Genomic DNA, 17,074 nt, shown 5'->3' on the forward strand with positions numbered 1-17,074 from the left:
ATGAGGGGGCCCCGGGGCGAGGGGGGCGCGCCCCCGCTGTGCCCGCGCCTCAACCACTCGTACCCGGGCCTGTACCCGGGCCTGTGGGCGGCCGAGCGCTCCGCCGCGGCGCGGGCCAACGCGACGGGGCCGCGGGCCGCCGGCCAGGACTGCGGCTCGGTGTCGGTGGCCTTCCCCATCACCATGCTGCTCACCGGCTTCGTGGGCAACGCGCTGGCCATGCTGCTCGTGTCGCGGAGCTACCGGCGGCGGGAGAGCCGGCGGCGGCAGTCGTTCCTGCTGTGCATCGGCTGGCTGGCGCTCACCGACCTGGCGGGGCAGCTGCTCACCAGCCCCGTGGTCATCGCCGTGTACCTGTCGCAGCGGCGCTGGGAGCACCTGGACCCGTCGGGCCGCCTGTGCACCTTCTTCGGCCTCTCCATGACGGCCTTCGGGCTGTCCTCGCTGCTGGTCGCCAGCGCCATGGCCGTCGAGCGGGCGCTGGCCATCCGCGCGCCGCACTGGTACGCGAGCCACCTGCAGACGCGCGCCACCCGCGCCCTGCTGCTCGGCGTGTGGCTGGCGGCGCTCGGCTTCGCGCTGCTGCCCGTGCTGGGCGTCGGCCGCTACGCCGTGCAGTGGCCCGGCACCTGGTGCTTCATCAGCACGGGCGGCGCGGGCAACGGCACGGGCGCCCCGCGCGACCGCGGCGGCCTCTTCTTCGCCTCCGCCTTCGCCTTCCTGGGGCTGGCGGCGCTGGCCGTCACCTTCGCCTGCAACCTGGCCACCATCAAGGCGCTCGTGTCGCGCTGCCGCGCCAAGGCCTCGGCGGCGCAGTCGGGCGCGCAGTGGGGCCGCATCACCACCGAGACGGCCATCCAGCTCACGGGGATCCTGTGCGTGCTGTCGGTGTGCTGGACGCCGCTGCTGGTGAGGCGCGGGGACAGGGGGGCAAGGGGGGCGCACCGGAGGCCCCTGCGCGGGCAGCACCTGCAGGGGCGCACGCAGTCCCGGGGGGGGGGCGCGGGGGCGCACCGGAGGCCCCTGCGCGGGGAGCATCTGCAGGGGCGCACGGAGTCCCGGGGGCGCACGGAGTCCCGGGGGGGGCGCGGGGGGCGCACCGGAGCCCCTGCGCGGGCAGCACCTGCAGGGGCGCACGCAGTCCCGGGGGGGGGCGCGGGGGCGCACCGGAGGCCCCTGCGCCGGCAGCACCTGCAGGGGCGCACGGAGTCCCGGGGGGGGCGGCGCGGGGGCGCACCGGAGGCCCCTGCGCGGGGAGCATCTGCAGGGGCGCACGGAGTCCCGGGGGCGCACGGAGTCCCGGGGGGGCGCGGGGGGCGCACCGGAGGCCCTGCGCCGGCAGCACCTGCAGGGGCGCACGGAGTCCCGGGGGGGGGACGCGGGGGCGCACCGGAGGCCCCTGCGCCGGCAGCACCTGCAGGGGCGCACGGAGTCCCGGGGGGGCGCGGAGGGCGCACCGGAGGCCCTGCGCCGGCAGCACCTGCAGGGGCGCACAGAGTCCCGGGGGGGCGCGGGGGGCGCGCCGGAGCCCCTGCGCAGGCAGCACCTGCAGGGGCCCACGGAGTCCTCCCCCGCGGCGGCCTCGCTACTGAGCTCTGAGCTCGCATCCACCTGCCGAGCACCTTTACTTTTCTTTTTTTAAAAATATTTATTCATGAAACATTAGAGAGACAGGCACACACACAGGCAGAGGGAGAAGCAGGCTCCAAGCACGGAGCAGGACATGGGACTCGATCCCGGGTCTCCAGGATCACGCCCTGTGAGCCACCCCGGCTGCCCTGCCCAGCACCTTTAGAGGCCACGCGTGGCAGGAGGCCGCTGCTGCACCGCCGGAGGCCCCGGAGGGCAGGGGGACGCCCCGCTGGCATTGCAGCGTCTGGGCGGAGATGGGGGCGCGCACCGGGTGCTGCGGGACCAGAAAGGCTGGGCGGGCGCTGAGCGCTTTCTCGCTTTCTCCGTGTCACAAGCCGGAGCCCTAGCGGAACAGCAGGCGGGGACCCCAGGCGAGCGCACCCCGCCCCCCCGCCCCGGTGGCACCCAGGGCGCGCCCTTGCTCGCCGCCCCGCTGGGACTGGAGGCAGGACAGCCCCTTGGAATGGCGCTGCGGCCTCCCTCCGGGAAGCGTTTGTAAGGGACATCCAGCCTGCGGGACCCCAGGGCCTGGGAACTCTCAGCGCTTGTGCCAAACACAGAGTTATCCAAGAATTGGAGGGGACAGGAGTAAAGGGGGGAGAAGGGGGGAATGGAAAAGCCTGGAGACACAGGGTGACCCGGGACAGATTGCAGCAAGCAGTGAGGCTGCAGGGAGTGCAGGTTGGGGCGGGGGGTGGGGGGGGGGTGGAGCTGAGGAATAATGAGCCCTTTGTGAGCACTTGGACTTGCACACTTCCAGAGACCGGCAGCTACGCTAGGAGGTCCGGCACTGGGCCAGACCCACTAGCTTAGACTTGCTAACGCTACCCCCGATGGAGGCCCCCCTCCGTGCCAGGCGCTTTGCAGCTTTGCAACGTGCTTTGCTGAATGAACCCAAGCGCCTTGGGTTCATTAAACCCATAGCACAAAGCTGCTACTATTTCCATCCCCATTCCTCAGATGAGAAACCTGAGGCTCGGGGAAGCCGTGTTGCCGGGGACCAGGGAGCCTGTGAGCGGCAGGGCTGGGATGCAGATCCCCCTCCCTCCCGGAGCCTCAGTGTTCCCATCTGCACCAGCGCCCCGGGGGAGGCTGGAGGGAGCCTGCCTTGAGCATCCCCCGAGGTCCTACCGCCCTCAGGACAGGCAAGTGGCAGGGCTGCGCAGGGCCAGGCCTGAGACTGGGGTGGGGGCGGCAGGGGGGCCGCACTTTCTGGCTCCTTGCAGAGCCACACAGCCTGGGAGCTGGTGGTGTCCTTAGTACCCAACCTGGCACTTTCCAGATTTTCCTGTGTGGTGCTTTTCGCTAGAGATTTCTGTGGGTAAGTGTCGGTTGCGAACACCTGATGGACGGTGTGTTTAGGTTCCAAGCCGAAGGCTCCAGAGGAGGCATTACAGGAGGAGGGACCTGGTCGTTGTGTCAGGGGTAGCAGGTGGTACGTTGGACCTGGGACTTTCTTAGACAGTTGGGGGACACTTCTGAAATCCGTGGACACGGTTTTCAGAACCACTCTCATGGAGTCTTTCTTTTTGGTGATGAAATATACCTAACGGGAAACTTGCCACTTTTAAGCGTGCAGTTCAGTGGTTATTAAGCATATTGAGGTCGCCGCGCAGCACATTTAGTTTTGAATTTGTTGTATTTAAAAATAGAACCTTAGTTCCTGTTCCCTGCCCACTCCTGCATTTGGCAAACCGGATATTCCAAGGATACCTGGGTTTCGCTGGTGTAGTAATACTTGGAGCACAAGTCTTGGCTTCAAATCAGTGACATGTGGTGACGAGGAGAGTTATGTTGGGACCTAGCTGCTCACGAGTCACTGTGTGGTCACGGCTCTGCGTTCCAAGGGCTGGAACTCAGGCTGACGTCATCACCGTGGCTTATCAAAACCAGCACCAATTTTAGACACATTTACTTCTATGGTTGAGGAATGGAGTTTATAGGTGGCCAAACAGAAGTGGGAAGAGTTCTAAAAAATAAACCTTTTATTAAGGTGCTAATTATTAACATGACTTTAAAAGCGAACAGAGTATCTGAATTTTTCAGAGCTGCCATTTGAAGCTGAGTTTGCTCTTATCAGGCACTTTATATTCTTGAGTTTGCTCTTATCACACGCTTTCTATCCTAAAACAAATGCAATTAAATCATGTGAATAAAATGCTTACCTATACAGTTAACCTGACAGAGAGAAACCATACAGTGTGTTTTGATTTCAGCAGCGCGATTCTAATGCCTCGGGCACGGTAGCCCTAAGGATTTAGATCAGTTTTGAAAGTTGTGAGCTGGGGTGGCCAAACCCACTCTCTCTTAAGAAAGACATATCTGGAACTGCTCCTATTTAATTTCTGCATTCAGAAAATATTAACTGGCTTGCAACTTTTTACTGGACACTGTGGTGACTCGGTTCGTATAAAAACATTGATCTTAAAATGAAATAAAGTCAACATGTAATCATATCAAAGAGGAGAAATTCATGGTTTCCAAAGTAGGTACTTCTTAAACCCAAGTTAACGGTTTTGTCTTCTCTTTTGTGCACCATCCAAGTTAAAGCTTCAAGTGTCTTCAGAAAAATCTGCAGGAGAAAGTTATTGCAAAGGAAAAGAAACTGGCAAAACTGCTTTCTCAACAGGTTAGGGAATTGTAAGAATAAAAACACTAGAAGTTAGTGAATTGAATTTTTAGTCATTAATGCTAAAGTGAGATTTTTTTTTTTTACAACTGTTTTATAATTACAGGAAAATACAGATTCCCTGTTAGTTTTTGTTGAGCTGGGCATAGGACACTAACATAATTATTCAAACTCCTTACTTAAAAGGACCCTGAGTATATCTCATTTTGAAGACTATCACAACTATAATAATATTTAATGTTACTGCTGGAAAACTTAGCAGAGAAGAAATACCGTAATAAGAAAACATCCAACCTGCAACAAGTTTCTACTACTTAATACCTAGATAGAGGTTTATCTATGGTGCAAACAAAACTTTTTTTTTTCTTACTTTTTCTTTTCCCCAGAAACTTCACAAAATATAGTGTGAGATGTGAAATTGAGAATGCAGGGCCAAATGATGTCAGTGTGATCAACGATCTACAATTCGTAGTTGCCTTATGTTTAATGTGTGGCATCAAATCCTATTGGAATGTCAGTTGACTCAGCAACGCAGTCCTTTCGACTTTTTATTATTAGTTTTTTATGAACCTAATTCACCAAATAGTCCAGTTATTAGACATGATAGCCAAGTTTCCACAAACAGGAATCACCTCGGGGGGTTGTTCGCAAAAAGCTAGGAGTACATTTTGTGTTTGTGTAAACCTGACACTCCCCCAACAGGTGGAACGTGGCTAACAGTGTAACTCTTTTAAAAATGGTAAATATAGGGATCCCTGGGTGGCGCAGCGGTTTGGCGCCTGCCTTTGGCCCAGGGCGCGATCCTGGAGACCCGGGATCGAATCCCACGTCAGGCTCCCGGTGCATGGAGCCTGCTTCTCCCTCTGCCTGTGTCTCTGCCTCTCTCTCTCTCACTGTTGCCTATCATTAAAAAAAAAAAAAAAAAAAAAAAAAACTTAAAAAAAATGGTAAATATAAAACTGACTTTGTGAAAAGTGAGGTCTGAGGAACAAAGTTTCTCATCTACAACTTTGGAACTGGATAAAAGCAGCCGTAGAAACCTTTGCCTTCCATCCTGAGCCTATAAATTCTGCTCAGTGTCCACAAACGCACACAGAGATTCTTCAGTAGAAGAACATATTTCACAATGTGGATGTGACTGCTTTAAAAAAAAAAAAGATTTTATTTATTTATTCATGAGACACACAGAGAGAGAGAGAGAAAGAGAGAGAGGCAGAGACACAGGCAGAGGGGGATGCAGGCTCCCTGCGGGGAGCCTGATCCAGGACTCGATCCCAGGACCCCAGGGTCACGCCCTGAGCCCAAGGCAGACGCTCAACCGCTGAGCCCCCCAGGCACCCCAATGTGACTGCTTTTAAATTTAAAGAATCACTGATATATTTTGGCCAAATGAAACAGGCCTTCGGTATACCACGTGTGATAAATACAGGCGATAGATTGCAGAGGTAATCCTGTTTATACTACAGAAAAGTACTACGGGATTGCTCGTCTCTGCCTGTAAATTTCTGCCTTACTTAGGATGTCGCTTCAGGGAAAATGACTACACCTGTGAATTGGCATTATAGGAAAAACCTTCTCTAATATGTTTTTGTAAGAATTGAGATTATTTAGAATTTTTTTTTTTACTTTATTTGTTTGTTTGTTTAGGACAATACAGTCTAGGCACTGTGGAAGGGATATTAAGGAGACTTACTTAAAATTGGCCAGAGAGCTATACTCTGTTCAGAGAAGCAGAATCCCTACATTTATGAGTGAGACAATTAGAGAACAGTGCAAGAGTTGATGTGATTAGTGCCTGTGGCTCTGGAAGGAACGTCCATCTGAATTTAGCAGAGTAGACTTCAGGGAAGAGGTGAGATGGCAAAGCTTGACCTTCACTGTGCCCAGGACCCAGCACAGAGCATGCTCACTGGAACCCTGGGACCAGGCTTTGGAAAGGTTTATGGGATCAGATTGAGGTTGTTAGGATGAACCTGGGATGAGGACGGCATTCTTTTGCCAGTAAACCACAGGACCTCTATTTGGGGCTTCTAATAGGGGAGAGGGTTTATACAAGATCAAGAGGGTTGCGGTGCGTGGATAGACTGGGGCTAGAAAATGGGAAAGAGAGATCAGTCATGAGCTGCTTTTGCAAAGTCGTCAGGGCTTTAGGGTAGAGACAGTGGGAAGAGATGAGTCAGAGAAGGAAAGGCAATAGAGAACTAACCGATCTGAAATGGTCGATTTAAGGAGCAATTGATTATGAACGTTTTTTTTTTTTTTTCTGCATCTGTCCTCTGTTGCAGTTACTATTTTCACATCCATTATCCCATTTTAAATGCATCTTGTAAGATTGCCACTATTTTCTACATCATTCAGAGAAGTCAAGAATAAAGAATATTAGAACCAGATTTAGTTTATTTTCAGTTTTTGTTATTGCTGATTTGTCCGTTTTTGCTTAGATAGAGGACAGAAATTCTAGCTCCAATAGTGGGCCCTGTTACCCTCTTATCTGTAAAGTATGGTGGTAGCACTCATAGACATTTAGCATATTTTTCCCATCTATGTTACTCTCAAGTTCTCTTACCGGAAGAATGATGGTTCAATGAACAGGAATGGGAAATGTGGAAAGGGGACTGGGTTACCAAAATTTTTTTTTTTTTTTTGGAAGGACAGGCTCATGAGTCACTGGGGTTTTGGACAGAGTACATATGCTGATGGCGTATTATCAAAATGTTATATCCAAAAGCCAATATAACTTGAAGATTAATGAGAGAAATCAGGGCTCAAAAATGCAGATTTTTTATTTTGAGCATAACAGAGGGAGCTAATAATTAAACAGTTCTTAAGCCATTCTATTTGAAGAAATTCAGATGGTCTAGATTTGTAACATAATTGTGACTCATTGGCCTCTCTCTTTTGAAAAAGGTGTAAAGGTCAAGAAATCAATTATGAAAGTTTCCACGAGTTCAGTTTTTTTTTTTGGAGTAACGTTCAGGACTGTGCACTGCACCCATGTGTCACAGGCAGTGATTCCTCTCAGGGTGCAGAGGGGTGGTGGTGAGGGGTTCAGGCTCATGTTTCAGTTTCCAGTTCTAGCCTCATGTTGCAGGGAAGCCAGGAGGGAAGTCCTCCCTTGAACTCATTACATTTGTGTAGTATTGTTTTTTTAAGATTTTGTAATTTATTATATATACAGAGAGAGTGTGTGCAGGGGAGGGGCGGGGGAGAGCATCTCCAGCAGACTCCGTGTGGAGCACAGACACCGCACCGGGCTCCACCTCAGGACCCCGAGGTCAGGACCTGAGCCAAACCAAGTCAGTCGCTTAACCCACTGAGCCACCCAGACGCCACACATTTATGTGATATTTTTTGTGACTGGCCAGCATTCCACGTTTATCTCACTCAAGCCTTAAACCTCAGAGGTCTACAACTGCAGCATGTCAAATTTTGGCTCTCATTTTCCTCAATTCCATATCACAGAGAGAAGTAGGAAATTTGTGTTTCAACTCCTCGAAACACAGTATTTCTTGAGGATTATTAGATGGCGTCTCGAGTACCCCTTCTCCCTAGAAAATTCCAACTTTCATAGATTAAAGAAGAGAACCAAAGGAGCCTGATTTCCCCTGGGGCTCCTCTGCGCTCTTGACCGCAGTATATGTCTGTATTTTACAGTAAGTACAGTAAGTCATTCTTATGCAGAAATAACAGTTGGGCAACAGTGGCTTCTGTAGCAAGGGGGGCACCACACACACACACACACGCATGCACGCACAAATGCACACACCCAGAACTAGCACCACGGAATGCAAGAAAATCTCTGTGCTCTTTACTCAGAACGCTTGTCTCTCCCTTTGGTCATTGGCCACTTTACCCGGCAGTCATTGGGCGAAGGCTGCCCAGCAGTCGCCCCTCCTGGATTGCCCACCGTCTCAGGTTAGGAGGCACTTGATTGGCGAAGACGCCTCCATCCTCTCTAGCCGGGCTTGGGCGCTCTGGCCCTTGGGCTCCACAGCACTTGCCTTGCATCTCCCACTCATGGGCTGAGTCACACTCCCTTGGCCGTGGGCTACTTGGCCTCCTGAGACCAGGTCCAGCTCCCCTTGTGTCTTCTCTTTTCCCTGAAACGGTCATAACTGCGTGCCTTCCCAGGTATGCCCGGTAGGTACCCGGTTATTGGTTAGAAATCTAAGCGCCCAAATCAGAAGACCCTACCTGGTCCCAGTTACATAAGCAATCAATGGTGTAACTTTAGACAACTCACCTGTTATCTTTGTGAACTATTTGCTTCTCTTTGGGAAAATAAGAAGAAAAACACCTCCCCAGCCCATTTCACAGGACTGTAATGAGAACCAGTGTAAATGTGTGGGAGCATAATTGGGAATATCCTTTTAGCCTTATGAATACTATATGATGTTCTTTCTTCTGGATGATAGCGTTGATTTCTTGTGTTCAGGTAGACCTTGCCCCCGGGAAGCTGAAGAAAAGAGACAAGTGATGTTTCACAGCTCGATTAGTTATAGTTCACTGGGGGGAAATGCACAGTACAGGATGGAGCTTTTCAGAAAAAAAATAAAACAAGAAAAATAGTAAATCTGAAGTGCATAAATGTTTACAAGGAATTATACTTCACCCCCCTCCCTCTCCCCTCCCCTCCCCTCCCCTGCGGCCATCTCTCTTCTGCATTTCGTCAGCTCATGGCTCCTTTCCCTTCGTGGCTACCAGTTAATGAACGCTCTAGATCTAAAACATGCTGGGTCCCCTCTCCCCTTTCCCTAAACCTGGAGGTGTAGCCACTGCCTCGCCCTCTGAAGACCTCTGCCACAAGTCTAGAAGGTGGCCCCTGGTTTTCCGGTCAGAGACTCCTTTGTACACTCCTGCCTGTCCTCACATCAGTGTTTAAGTCAGATTAATTGTGCCTCTAGTTATTGTCATTGGACGCATTGTTGCGTAGACTTCTTAAGGGTGGATGTGGATCACCAGTGTTTAGGCTAAACAGCATTTCCACCGCTGACTCACAGCCTCGGACTGAGTTTACACAATCCTTAAATGAGGCCCAAGTATGAGACTCACTGAGGTGTCATTTGTCTCACAATCTGACCGGGTCCTGACAAGGCACCATTACTATTTGTAGTCTACAAATAGCAGAGTGTGATTTCCCCATCCACTGGCCCGCCTAGATGGTCTTTGGGTGGCAGTCATAAGAAAGACATTTCATTGAGTGATTTTGGCACCTCTTTTTTAAAAAGATTTTATTTATTTATTCATGAGAGACACAGAGAGGCAGAGACCCAGGCAGAGGGAGAAGCAGGCTCCCTGCAAGGAGCCGGACGTGGGACTCGATCCCAGGACCCCGGGGTCACGCCCTGAGCCAAAGGCAGACGCTCAACCAGTACCGATTTTTAGGAGGCGTTTGAAGATCCATGAATCTAAAAATGAAAGCTAATGGCAGAGATGGAAGAGGAGGCTTGCCTTTTCACGCCTTCATTCTGTTAGACAGAAGGAAATTGGCCAATTTAGATAAAGGTCAGGTAATGGAGGCACAAGCAGTACTATTTTTTAAAATCTTGAAAGTGCAAAAATAGAAGGTCAAGTTAGACCTGGAAGCCTACTCATTTTAAGCAATCACTGACCCTCTGAAGAAAATCAGGCGTAATTTAAAAGATACATGATTCACCGATCTGTTGATATTTCTGGAAAATATTTGATTCCTGAATGTAGTAGATTGGATCTTTTTTTTCCCTACTTTCTGAACTTCCAAAGTGTCATTTTCTGTGGTTGAGAATGTCCTTCTGTTGGTGTGACTCACGAAAATCGGGAAAAAAGAAGCCTGTCGTTAATGTAGAAAATGCTGGAAGACAGATGGTGAAACAGAGGCCGCTGGAGGCTCAGTAGCCATCTGAGCCAGCTAGACATCCTAGCTGGTGACCAGGTGGTCGGCGGGGAGCGGGCGGGAGGGGCTGGGGCCCCGGTGAGGGTCCGCAGAGGGAGAGTCCATGGGCGGGAGGGTCCGTCCGCAGAGGGGAGGGTCCGCAGAGGGGAGGGCCCTGCAGAGGGGAGGGTCCGCAGAGGGGAGGGCCCCACAGAGGTGAAGCCCTAGCAGGGGAGAGGGTCCCACAGAGGGGAGGGTCCCGCAGGGGGAAGGGTCCTGCAGGGGGGGGGGTCCGCAGAGGGGAGGGCCCCGCAGAGGTGAAGCCCCAGCAGAGGTGAAGCCCCAGCAGAGGGGAGGGTCCCGCACGGGGGAGGGTACTGCAGAGGGGAGGGCCCCACAGAGGTGAAGCCCCAACAGGGGGGAGGGTCCCACAGAGGGGAGGGTCCCGCAGGGGGAAGGGTCCGCAGGGGGGAAGGTCCGCAGAGGGGAGGGCCCCGCAGAGGTGAAGCCCCAGCAGAGGTGAAGCCCCAGCAGAGAGGAGGGTCGCGCAGGGGGGAGGGTCCACAGGGGGGAGGGTCCGCAGGTGGGAGGGTCCACAGAGAGGAGGGCCCCCGCAGAGGTGAAGACCCAGCAGAGAGGAGGGTCCGCAGAGGGGAGGGTCCCGCAGAGGGGAGGGTCCCGCAGTGGGGAGGGTCCCGCAGGGGGGAGGGTACCGCAGAGGGGAGGGCCCTACAGAGGTGAAGCCCCAGCAGAGGGGAGGGTCTGCAGAGGAGAGGGCCCCGCAGGGGGGAGGGTACCACAGAGGGGAGGGTCCCACAGGGGGGAGGGTCCCGCAGGGGGGAGGGTCCGCAGAGGAGAGGGGTCCCCCAGAGGGGAAGGTTCGCAGAAGGGAGGGCCCTGCAGAGGGGAGGGTCCTGCTGAGGGTCCTGCAGAGGTGAGGCCCAGCAATGGGGAGGGTTCCGCAGGGGTGACTGCACCGCAGAGGGGAGGCCTCGAACAGCGATCGAGCCCCCCCAAGCCGGGACTCTGAGGCCATCCTGCCTCTCCTGGGGGGCCCCAACAGTGAGGACAGGGCTGTAGGCCACAGGGCCCAGAGCAGGGCCTCTGCCGTGGGGGGAGGGGGGAGGAGGAGGGAAGGCGTGGGGGGGGGGCGGGTTCTCTGGCTACAGCTCCCCGTACCAGGGTCTGTGCTGCTGCACCTGTGCCACCTGCTCTGCCCCTTGGGCCCCGGAGCTGGAGACGGGGAGCCCGGCTTCTGCGCCCTCCACGTGTCACTGGGACGACAGGCCTGGCCCGAAGGCAGGGAAGGGTCGCCGAGGCCCCTCCTGGGTCGGGGGGCGGGGGAGGCGCTGAGGAAGTGTCCCTCGGGCCAAGCCTGAAGGCTGACACTTGGAAGAGGCCCTGGGGGGAGAGCAGAGGCGTCAGCGGACCCGAGGGAAGGCAGGCGGCCTTCGAGGTGAGGGGGGCGATCGCAGAGCCCAGACTCCACACTTGGACCCCAGGATGGAGAGGGCAACCGAGGGGTTCCGTGGGCTCGAGCCCTGCGCTCTGTGCAACAGGTGGAGACGATGCCTAAGTGGCCGGGACTCAGAGCCTGCAGGTGCTTCGGCCACAGCGAGGTGTAGGGGCATCACTGGACAACCTCGCTGTCCCCTAAGTTGCTGGAAAAGAGAGAGACGCAGTTTGGCATAGAATTTGGGGTGTGGGGGGGTCTGTGCAGGTGTGCAGGGGAGGCCATTGAACCCGGCGTGCTAGGAGTGGTCCCTAAACCTGTATTTGTTGGAATGTGTCTGAGAATGTCGAGAAATGTTAGGAGTCCCGGAGAGGCTGAGGGCGAGGGAGAGAGGAGGGCAGGGGGACATCGCCCTGAAGGCCAGAAATAGGCATTTGAGTTCATTGTGGGCCAGTTGTGTTGCCTCCCAACGCTCCTGTTGCGTAGCTGTAAAATAAGGAGGTTCCCGTTGTAAAATCTCTTGGCTTAGGAAGGTCATTCAGTAAAACAACTCCTCGAATGTTTGAGGTCTTTCTAGAATATTCTCGGTGACATTGTTTAAGCTTTCAACACCTTTACTTCCAGGAAGTTTTTTGCCTTTCCGAGGGCACCAAGAGTCCTCCTACGGCCTCGTACTACACTGGGCTCCATCTTAGGAACAGTTGTTTGTTGGTTTTAATTTCTCACAATAACCCTGAGGTGTAGGTATAATTGGCTCCAGTCTACAGACAAGGAAGAAACTCGAGCTGAAAGAAGTTGAGTGATTTATTTAAGAGGAGAGAGCCAGTAAGCGGCCAGGCTGGGAGTCAGAGGACAAGCTGTTTCTCCAAGCCAGGGCGCATCGCATAGCTCAGTTCATCTCACCTTGTTCTTTCTGTTATAAAAATTTCGGGGCCCCTGGGGGGCTCAGTGGTGGAGCATCTGCCTTCGGCTCAGGCTCCTGGGATCGAGTCCCGCATCAGGCTCCCTGCAGGGAGGCTGCTTCTCCCTCTGCCTGTGTCTCTGCCTCTCTCTGTGTCGCTCAGGAATCAATCAATGTTTTAAAAATATATAAAAATTCTAATTCCTTCGTGTTGGCTGATTTAGTGTTGATCATGCCAGTCCTTGGTTTATATGGAGCCATAACTAAACTTATTTAGAGACCAGCGTTTTAAGTCATATAATCCTCCCGTGTTAGGCATCAAGGAGTTCCACTAAATTCACAAACAGCAAAATAGCCTGAAACTATCTTGGCAGTGGCGGGGCCAGGAGCCACGATGCGTCGATTGATTTAAGTGACACTTTATTGACTCTCAGGGGTGTGCGGGGCATTTTGTCACAACCTGACGGCGCAGAGCCGCGGCCTTCTCCTCCGGGAGTGCGTGGTCTACCGAGTGATTCCCTAAGAGAGACCTGAGGTTGCGAGTGAAGCCAGCAGGACTCTCTTCTATTGTCAATTGTGAACACAGCATCGAAGCCGAGGACCAGTCGGAATTCATTTATGCCGTCGTGCTCTGGGGGTCGTGAGGTATCCAGGATGCCTCCGGCGCAGCGCCAGGTGCTCCACGTCGGCCACCTTCCCGCTCGCAGGGCACATGCATCCGAGTAGAAGACGGTCCCTCCACTAGGTCCTTCCACGAACGCACTAGCAGTCGGACTGTGATAAGCACTGAAGAGAGACAGGACGTGACAGGGGAACCTGGGAAACGTGTGCGGGTTGCGTCGTCCGGGAACAAAGCCTCTGAGAGGGCGCGTGGAAGCGGAGACCTGCAGGGAGGAAGGAGGCAGGCACGGGTGACCTACAGGAAGGGCATTCTAGGCAGAGGGAGCAGCAGGGGCTCACCTGGTGGGGCCGAGGGAGAGGGACGGAGAGAAGACTTGGGCGGCTGACGTGAGGTGAGGAGGAGGGAGGGAGTCCGGTGCATCGAGGTCACAGGCGGGGCTGGGGCCGGGCTGCATCAGGCCACACTAAGGAGTTTTGATGTCCTTTTAAGAGAATGCTGGGAAGTTTGAATCATGGCAGTGATGCTCCTGGATTCACGTTTTTAGAGGATCCTGGATTGCAGAAAGGTGGGAGTAGGGGCTGGGAGACCAGATGGGAGGTGCGGACGTTGTCCAGGTGAGAGGTGACGACAGCTGGGGCTGGGTGGAGAAGTGGCTGCGTTCACACAAGGGGATTCCAAGATTGAGTTGCTAAGACATCCCGAGACTTCTCTACTCCTGCCTGTGACTCTGGGTCTCCGGGTTTAAGGCCGCGCTCCGTCCACACTGGGCTTTCCCTTTGGCTCCTTGACAAGGAGGCCGCTGCTGCGAGTTTACGCAGCTAATAATGGGCAGAGCCGGGCTTAAGGGTTATCTAATGGGTGCTATTTTTTCCCCCGAGACATAAATCAGAATAGTCGCCCGGAGAAAGAGAAGTAAGCACGTCTGCTCATGAAGTAATAGGATGTCGTAAGAATCGTGGTCCCCAGAAGATCCAGAGCAAGCTAAGCTTAGAAGTAGAGACAGGCAGGGAGAGAATTCCTGGATTCCCATAAGGTGCAGGGGCGTCAAGGTCGGAGGTGGCCCTCCGGAACCGAACCAGGACCGTCTCCCTGGGTGGCCCCTGCGTTGATGTCTTGCAAGGGGTCAGAATCCCCGATTCCGGCTCTTCTTCTAAGGAATCGTTTTAAGACAGAGCTTTACAGCTCCTTGGCCAAGTCCTATGTTGTTGGGTTTTTTTTGTTCAAAGCTTTTGGTTAATAGGTCTATATTTACACTCCACATGTGGGGCTTTAACTTTGCTCTTAGAGCGATGCAGTATTTCAGAGGTCATGTCACCTCGAAGTACTGTTTCGACATCTTTCATCTTCACTATGGTTTGTTTTGTTTTGTTTTGTGAATGCAAGCAACAGTCACACACGGCGTGAAGTCTCAGGACCCTGCTTCGTCTTCAAAGACGAATGTGAATTTTGTCAGGCCACAAGGATTGAGGCTCGGGGCGTTGTCCAGAAGCGGGTTAAGAGCGTAACGTGAGGTTTACAACGGAACAGAGGTGGCCATAGGAGGCTCTGAAAGCTCACACTCTATTAACGCTGTAGCGAGATGAGGACCAGAGAAGAAAATAGTTCTTTCTCAGTGTTGCCATAAAGGGTGAGTTGTAGCCTGGGCTTGATGTTAATCTGGCAACTTTCTCTTTATAAATCAGTAGATGTACTAACAGCCAACGTGCTGGGTGGCAGATTTTGGATTTATTCACGGTAGTAATTTCCTCCAAGAGCAGGCTGAGGATTTGCCTGGATCCAGAAGTAAATTTCTAAATATTAGCTTTTGTCCTATAAAAGACATTAGGGAACATTTTGAATTTTGTTTTTTTCGGTAGCATCTATTTCTAATTAAATTCTGCCGCAGATCAGTTTCAGGAAGCTTGGGGATGTCTTCTGACGTCAGAGCACGAGCCTCCTGCCTACACTTGGGTCTTGGTCATGAACAACAGTCTCTGACTCCAACCACCCAGGACATCTGTGAAAAGGGTATGAAGGACTCACAGGCTCCATGAGAAGCTTCCAGGCCAGGCTTGGAAGACAAGCAAGGCCCAGGCTCTCCTGGTTGTGGGGCGTCAGGCCACACTGCCGGGGCCCTGCTGCTGGACAGTGTGCTGATGGCCCCGGGAAGATCCAGAACCTCAGAGCTCCCTTCTTTGTGTCCCAAGACTCAAAGTCCTGGGTGCAGACCTGACTGCCTTAGCTTGGGGTTTTTACCCCCTGGCTGTATCAAGAGGCCGCTGGAAGAGGGATCGGCCACCTGCAGCATCTTGGTTTTGAGTTAGGAGGTGATATAGTACGACGTGAAGGTGCTGAGATTTCCTCTCCCACTTAGAATATATGCAGAGAAGGTTCTTCGACCTTGAGGTATGAATCATAAGAAGGGGAGGGGCTTCATTGCTGCCATCTAGCTTGCTTTTAGAGCCATCAGGACCTTAACACTGTGTCTGTCGAGGCCTGGGTGTGCACGTAGGTTGCATGTGCGTGTGTGTGCATGTGTGTGCTTGGCACTTACTGAGTTGGAGTGGAAAGGAGACAAGGGCAGGAAGCGAGGAGACGTGCAAATCGAAGACACGCTTCCTGCTACGTGCGAGGACTTGAGAGTTACCGTGTTAGGCCCTTTAAAATGTCATTGGATTCATTGGATTTAGGTTTCACAACAGTTCTTCAGTGTGGTGTTCTCCATCCCTCTTTTCCAGGTGCGCGTTCTAAGATTCCAAGGATTCCGCAGCTTTCTCCAATTATACCCCTAGAAACTGGTAGACATGAGGCTTTTTTTTTTTTTTTTTTGCATGTGATAACGTTCTGTTTCATATTGGTTGTCTCTACCTTTACCGGTTTGCTAAAACGCCACCCTATGACTTTATTGAAATGGTAAAAAAAAGAACAGAGGGAATGAGAGTGGTCAAAAATCACGCACGTTGGCTGGGTCGGATGATCACAGGGATTAAAGACTTCCTGAAGGATCTCATTGGTCCATTAGCTGACTGGCCTTCTTAGGAGCTTGGGTTTCTAGAAAATACTATGCAAATCCTTCTAGAAGGTGAGAAGAGTTTTCACTTGTCCTGCAGAAAACCCTTAAAAGGTTCCGTTTGGCACGACACCTGCAACGTGGGAGGTGTTTTCGGTGAAGGTGCGACATCAGTTGCCTCCAGTGATCTGTCTTTTCGGGCTTAGAACACTCACATGCAGTGATAAAGTTTTACGAGGCAAACATTTTCCAGCTAGTACGATTCACAAATATTATTCTTTTCGCGGAACTATTTATAAAACAAATAAAACTGTTTATTGAGTTCTCTTTGCTTAGTGGGAAAGTGTTTGACCGCAGTCAAAATTAGAAAATTTGTTTTGACAGTCTTAAAACTTGCAGCATGATATAGTGCAATCGGGAGTCTTGCAAACCTGCTTTCATCTGTTTTGTTTTTTTTTTTTTTTCCTTCTTGTAATTGTGGAGAAGAGAAAAAGCCCCAGCCAGCGGGTTTCAGTGCGCTCACAGCGACTCTCTCCCAAGAAACGCAGGCCTATTATTTCTATGGAGCGCCCTCTCCCCCAGATTAAAAGGCTCCAGATGCCTAGATTTAATCCTTCAGATCCTGGGTTTGGCCACACCGACTGCTCATTTTCGGTCCCTCCCCGCAGCATCCTCGCCTTCAGTCCTGAAGACCAATGTGCAGTTCCCAGGGCGACTCATGCCATTTCCCACTCAGCGGTAGGAACGCTTTGTCTCTCAGAACTCTCCAGAAGTATCGGCTCTTTTAGAGGGCAGCGCTTCCCTGGTCGCGGAGACGGATTTAAATGCCCTCCTCTCTTCCTGACAGTGCCTGCGTGTACCCTGATCGCTTAATTATGCACAGTTGTGTTTACAGTTGTCATAATATTTAGTACGCCAATGAGGATGATTGTCCACAGTAGACAGATGCTTACTCTGCAGTAGGCCCTGCGCTAAGCATTTCACAGACATCATCTCA

The 17,074-nt window shown here is 52.7% G+C and overlaps 1 protein-coding gene across 4 annotated transcripts in view; it reads left to right on the forward strand.

The window, feature by feature from the left end:
- Positions 1-17,074, forward strand: part of PTGER3 (prostaglandin E receptor 3) — a 178,584-nt gene continuing 161,510 nt past the window's right edge. For all 4 annotated transcript variants that reach the window (XR_005361412.1, XM_038541662.1, XM_038541661.1 and 1 more), the window contains exon 1: positions 1-909. Coding sequence is in view for 3 of the 4 variants with exons in the window: in XM_038541662.1 (XP_038397590.1) it covers positions 1-909 (909 nt within the window). In the remaining variant the exon portion in view is untranslated. The remainder of the gene's footprint in view (positions 910-17,074) is intronic.

Source organism: Canis lupus, chromosome 6 (assembly GCF_011100685.1).
Source record: "Canis lupus familiaris isolate Mischka breed German Shepherd chromosome 6, alternate assembly UU_Cfam_GSD_1.0, whole genome shotgun sequence".
In the NCBI taxonomy this organism is placed as follows: Eukaryota; Metazoa; Chordata; class Mammalia; order Carnivora; family Canidae; genus Canis; species Canis lupus.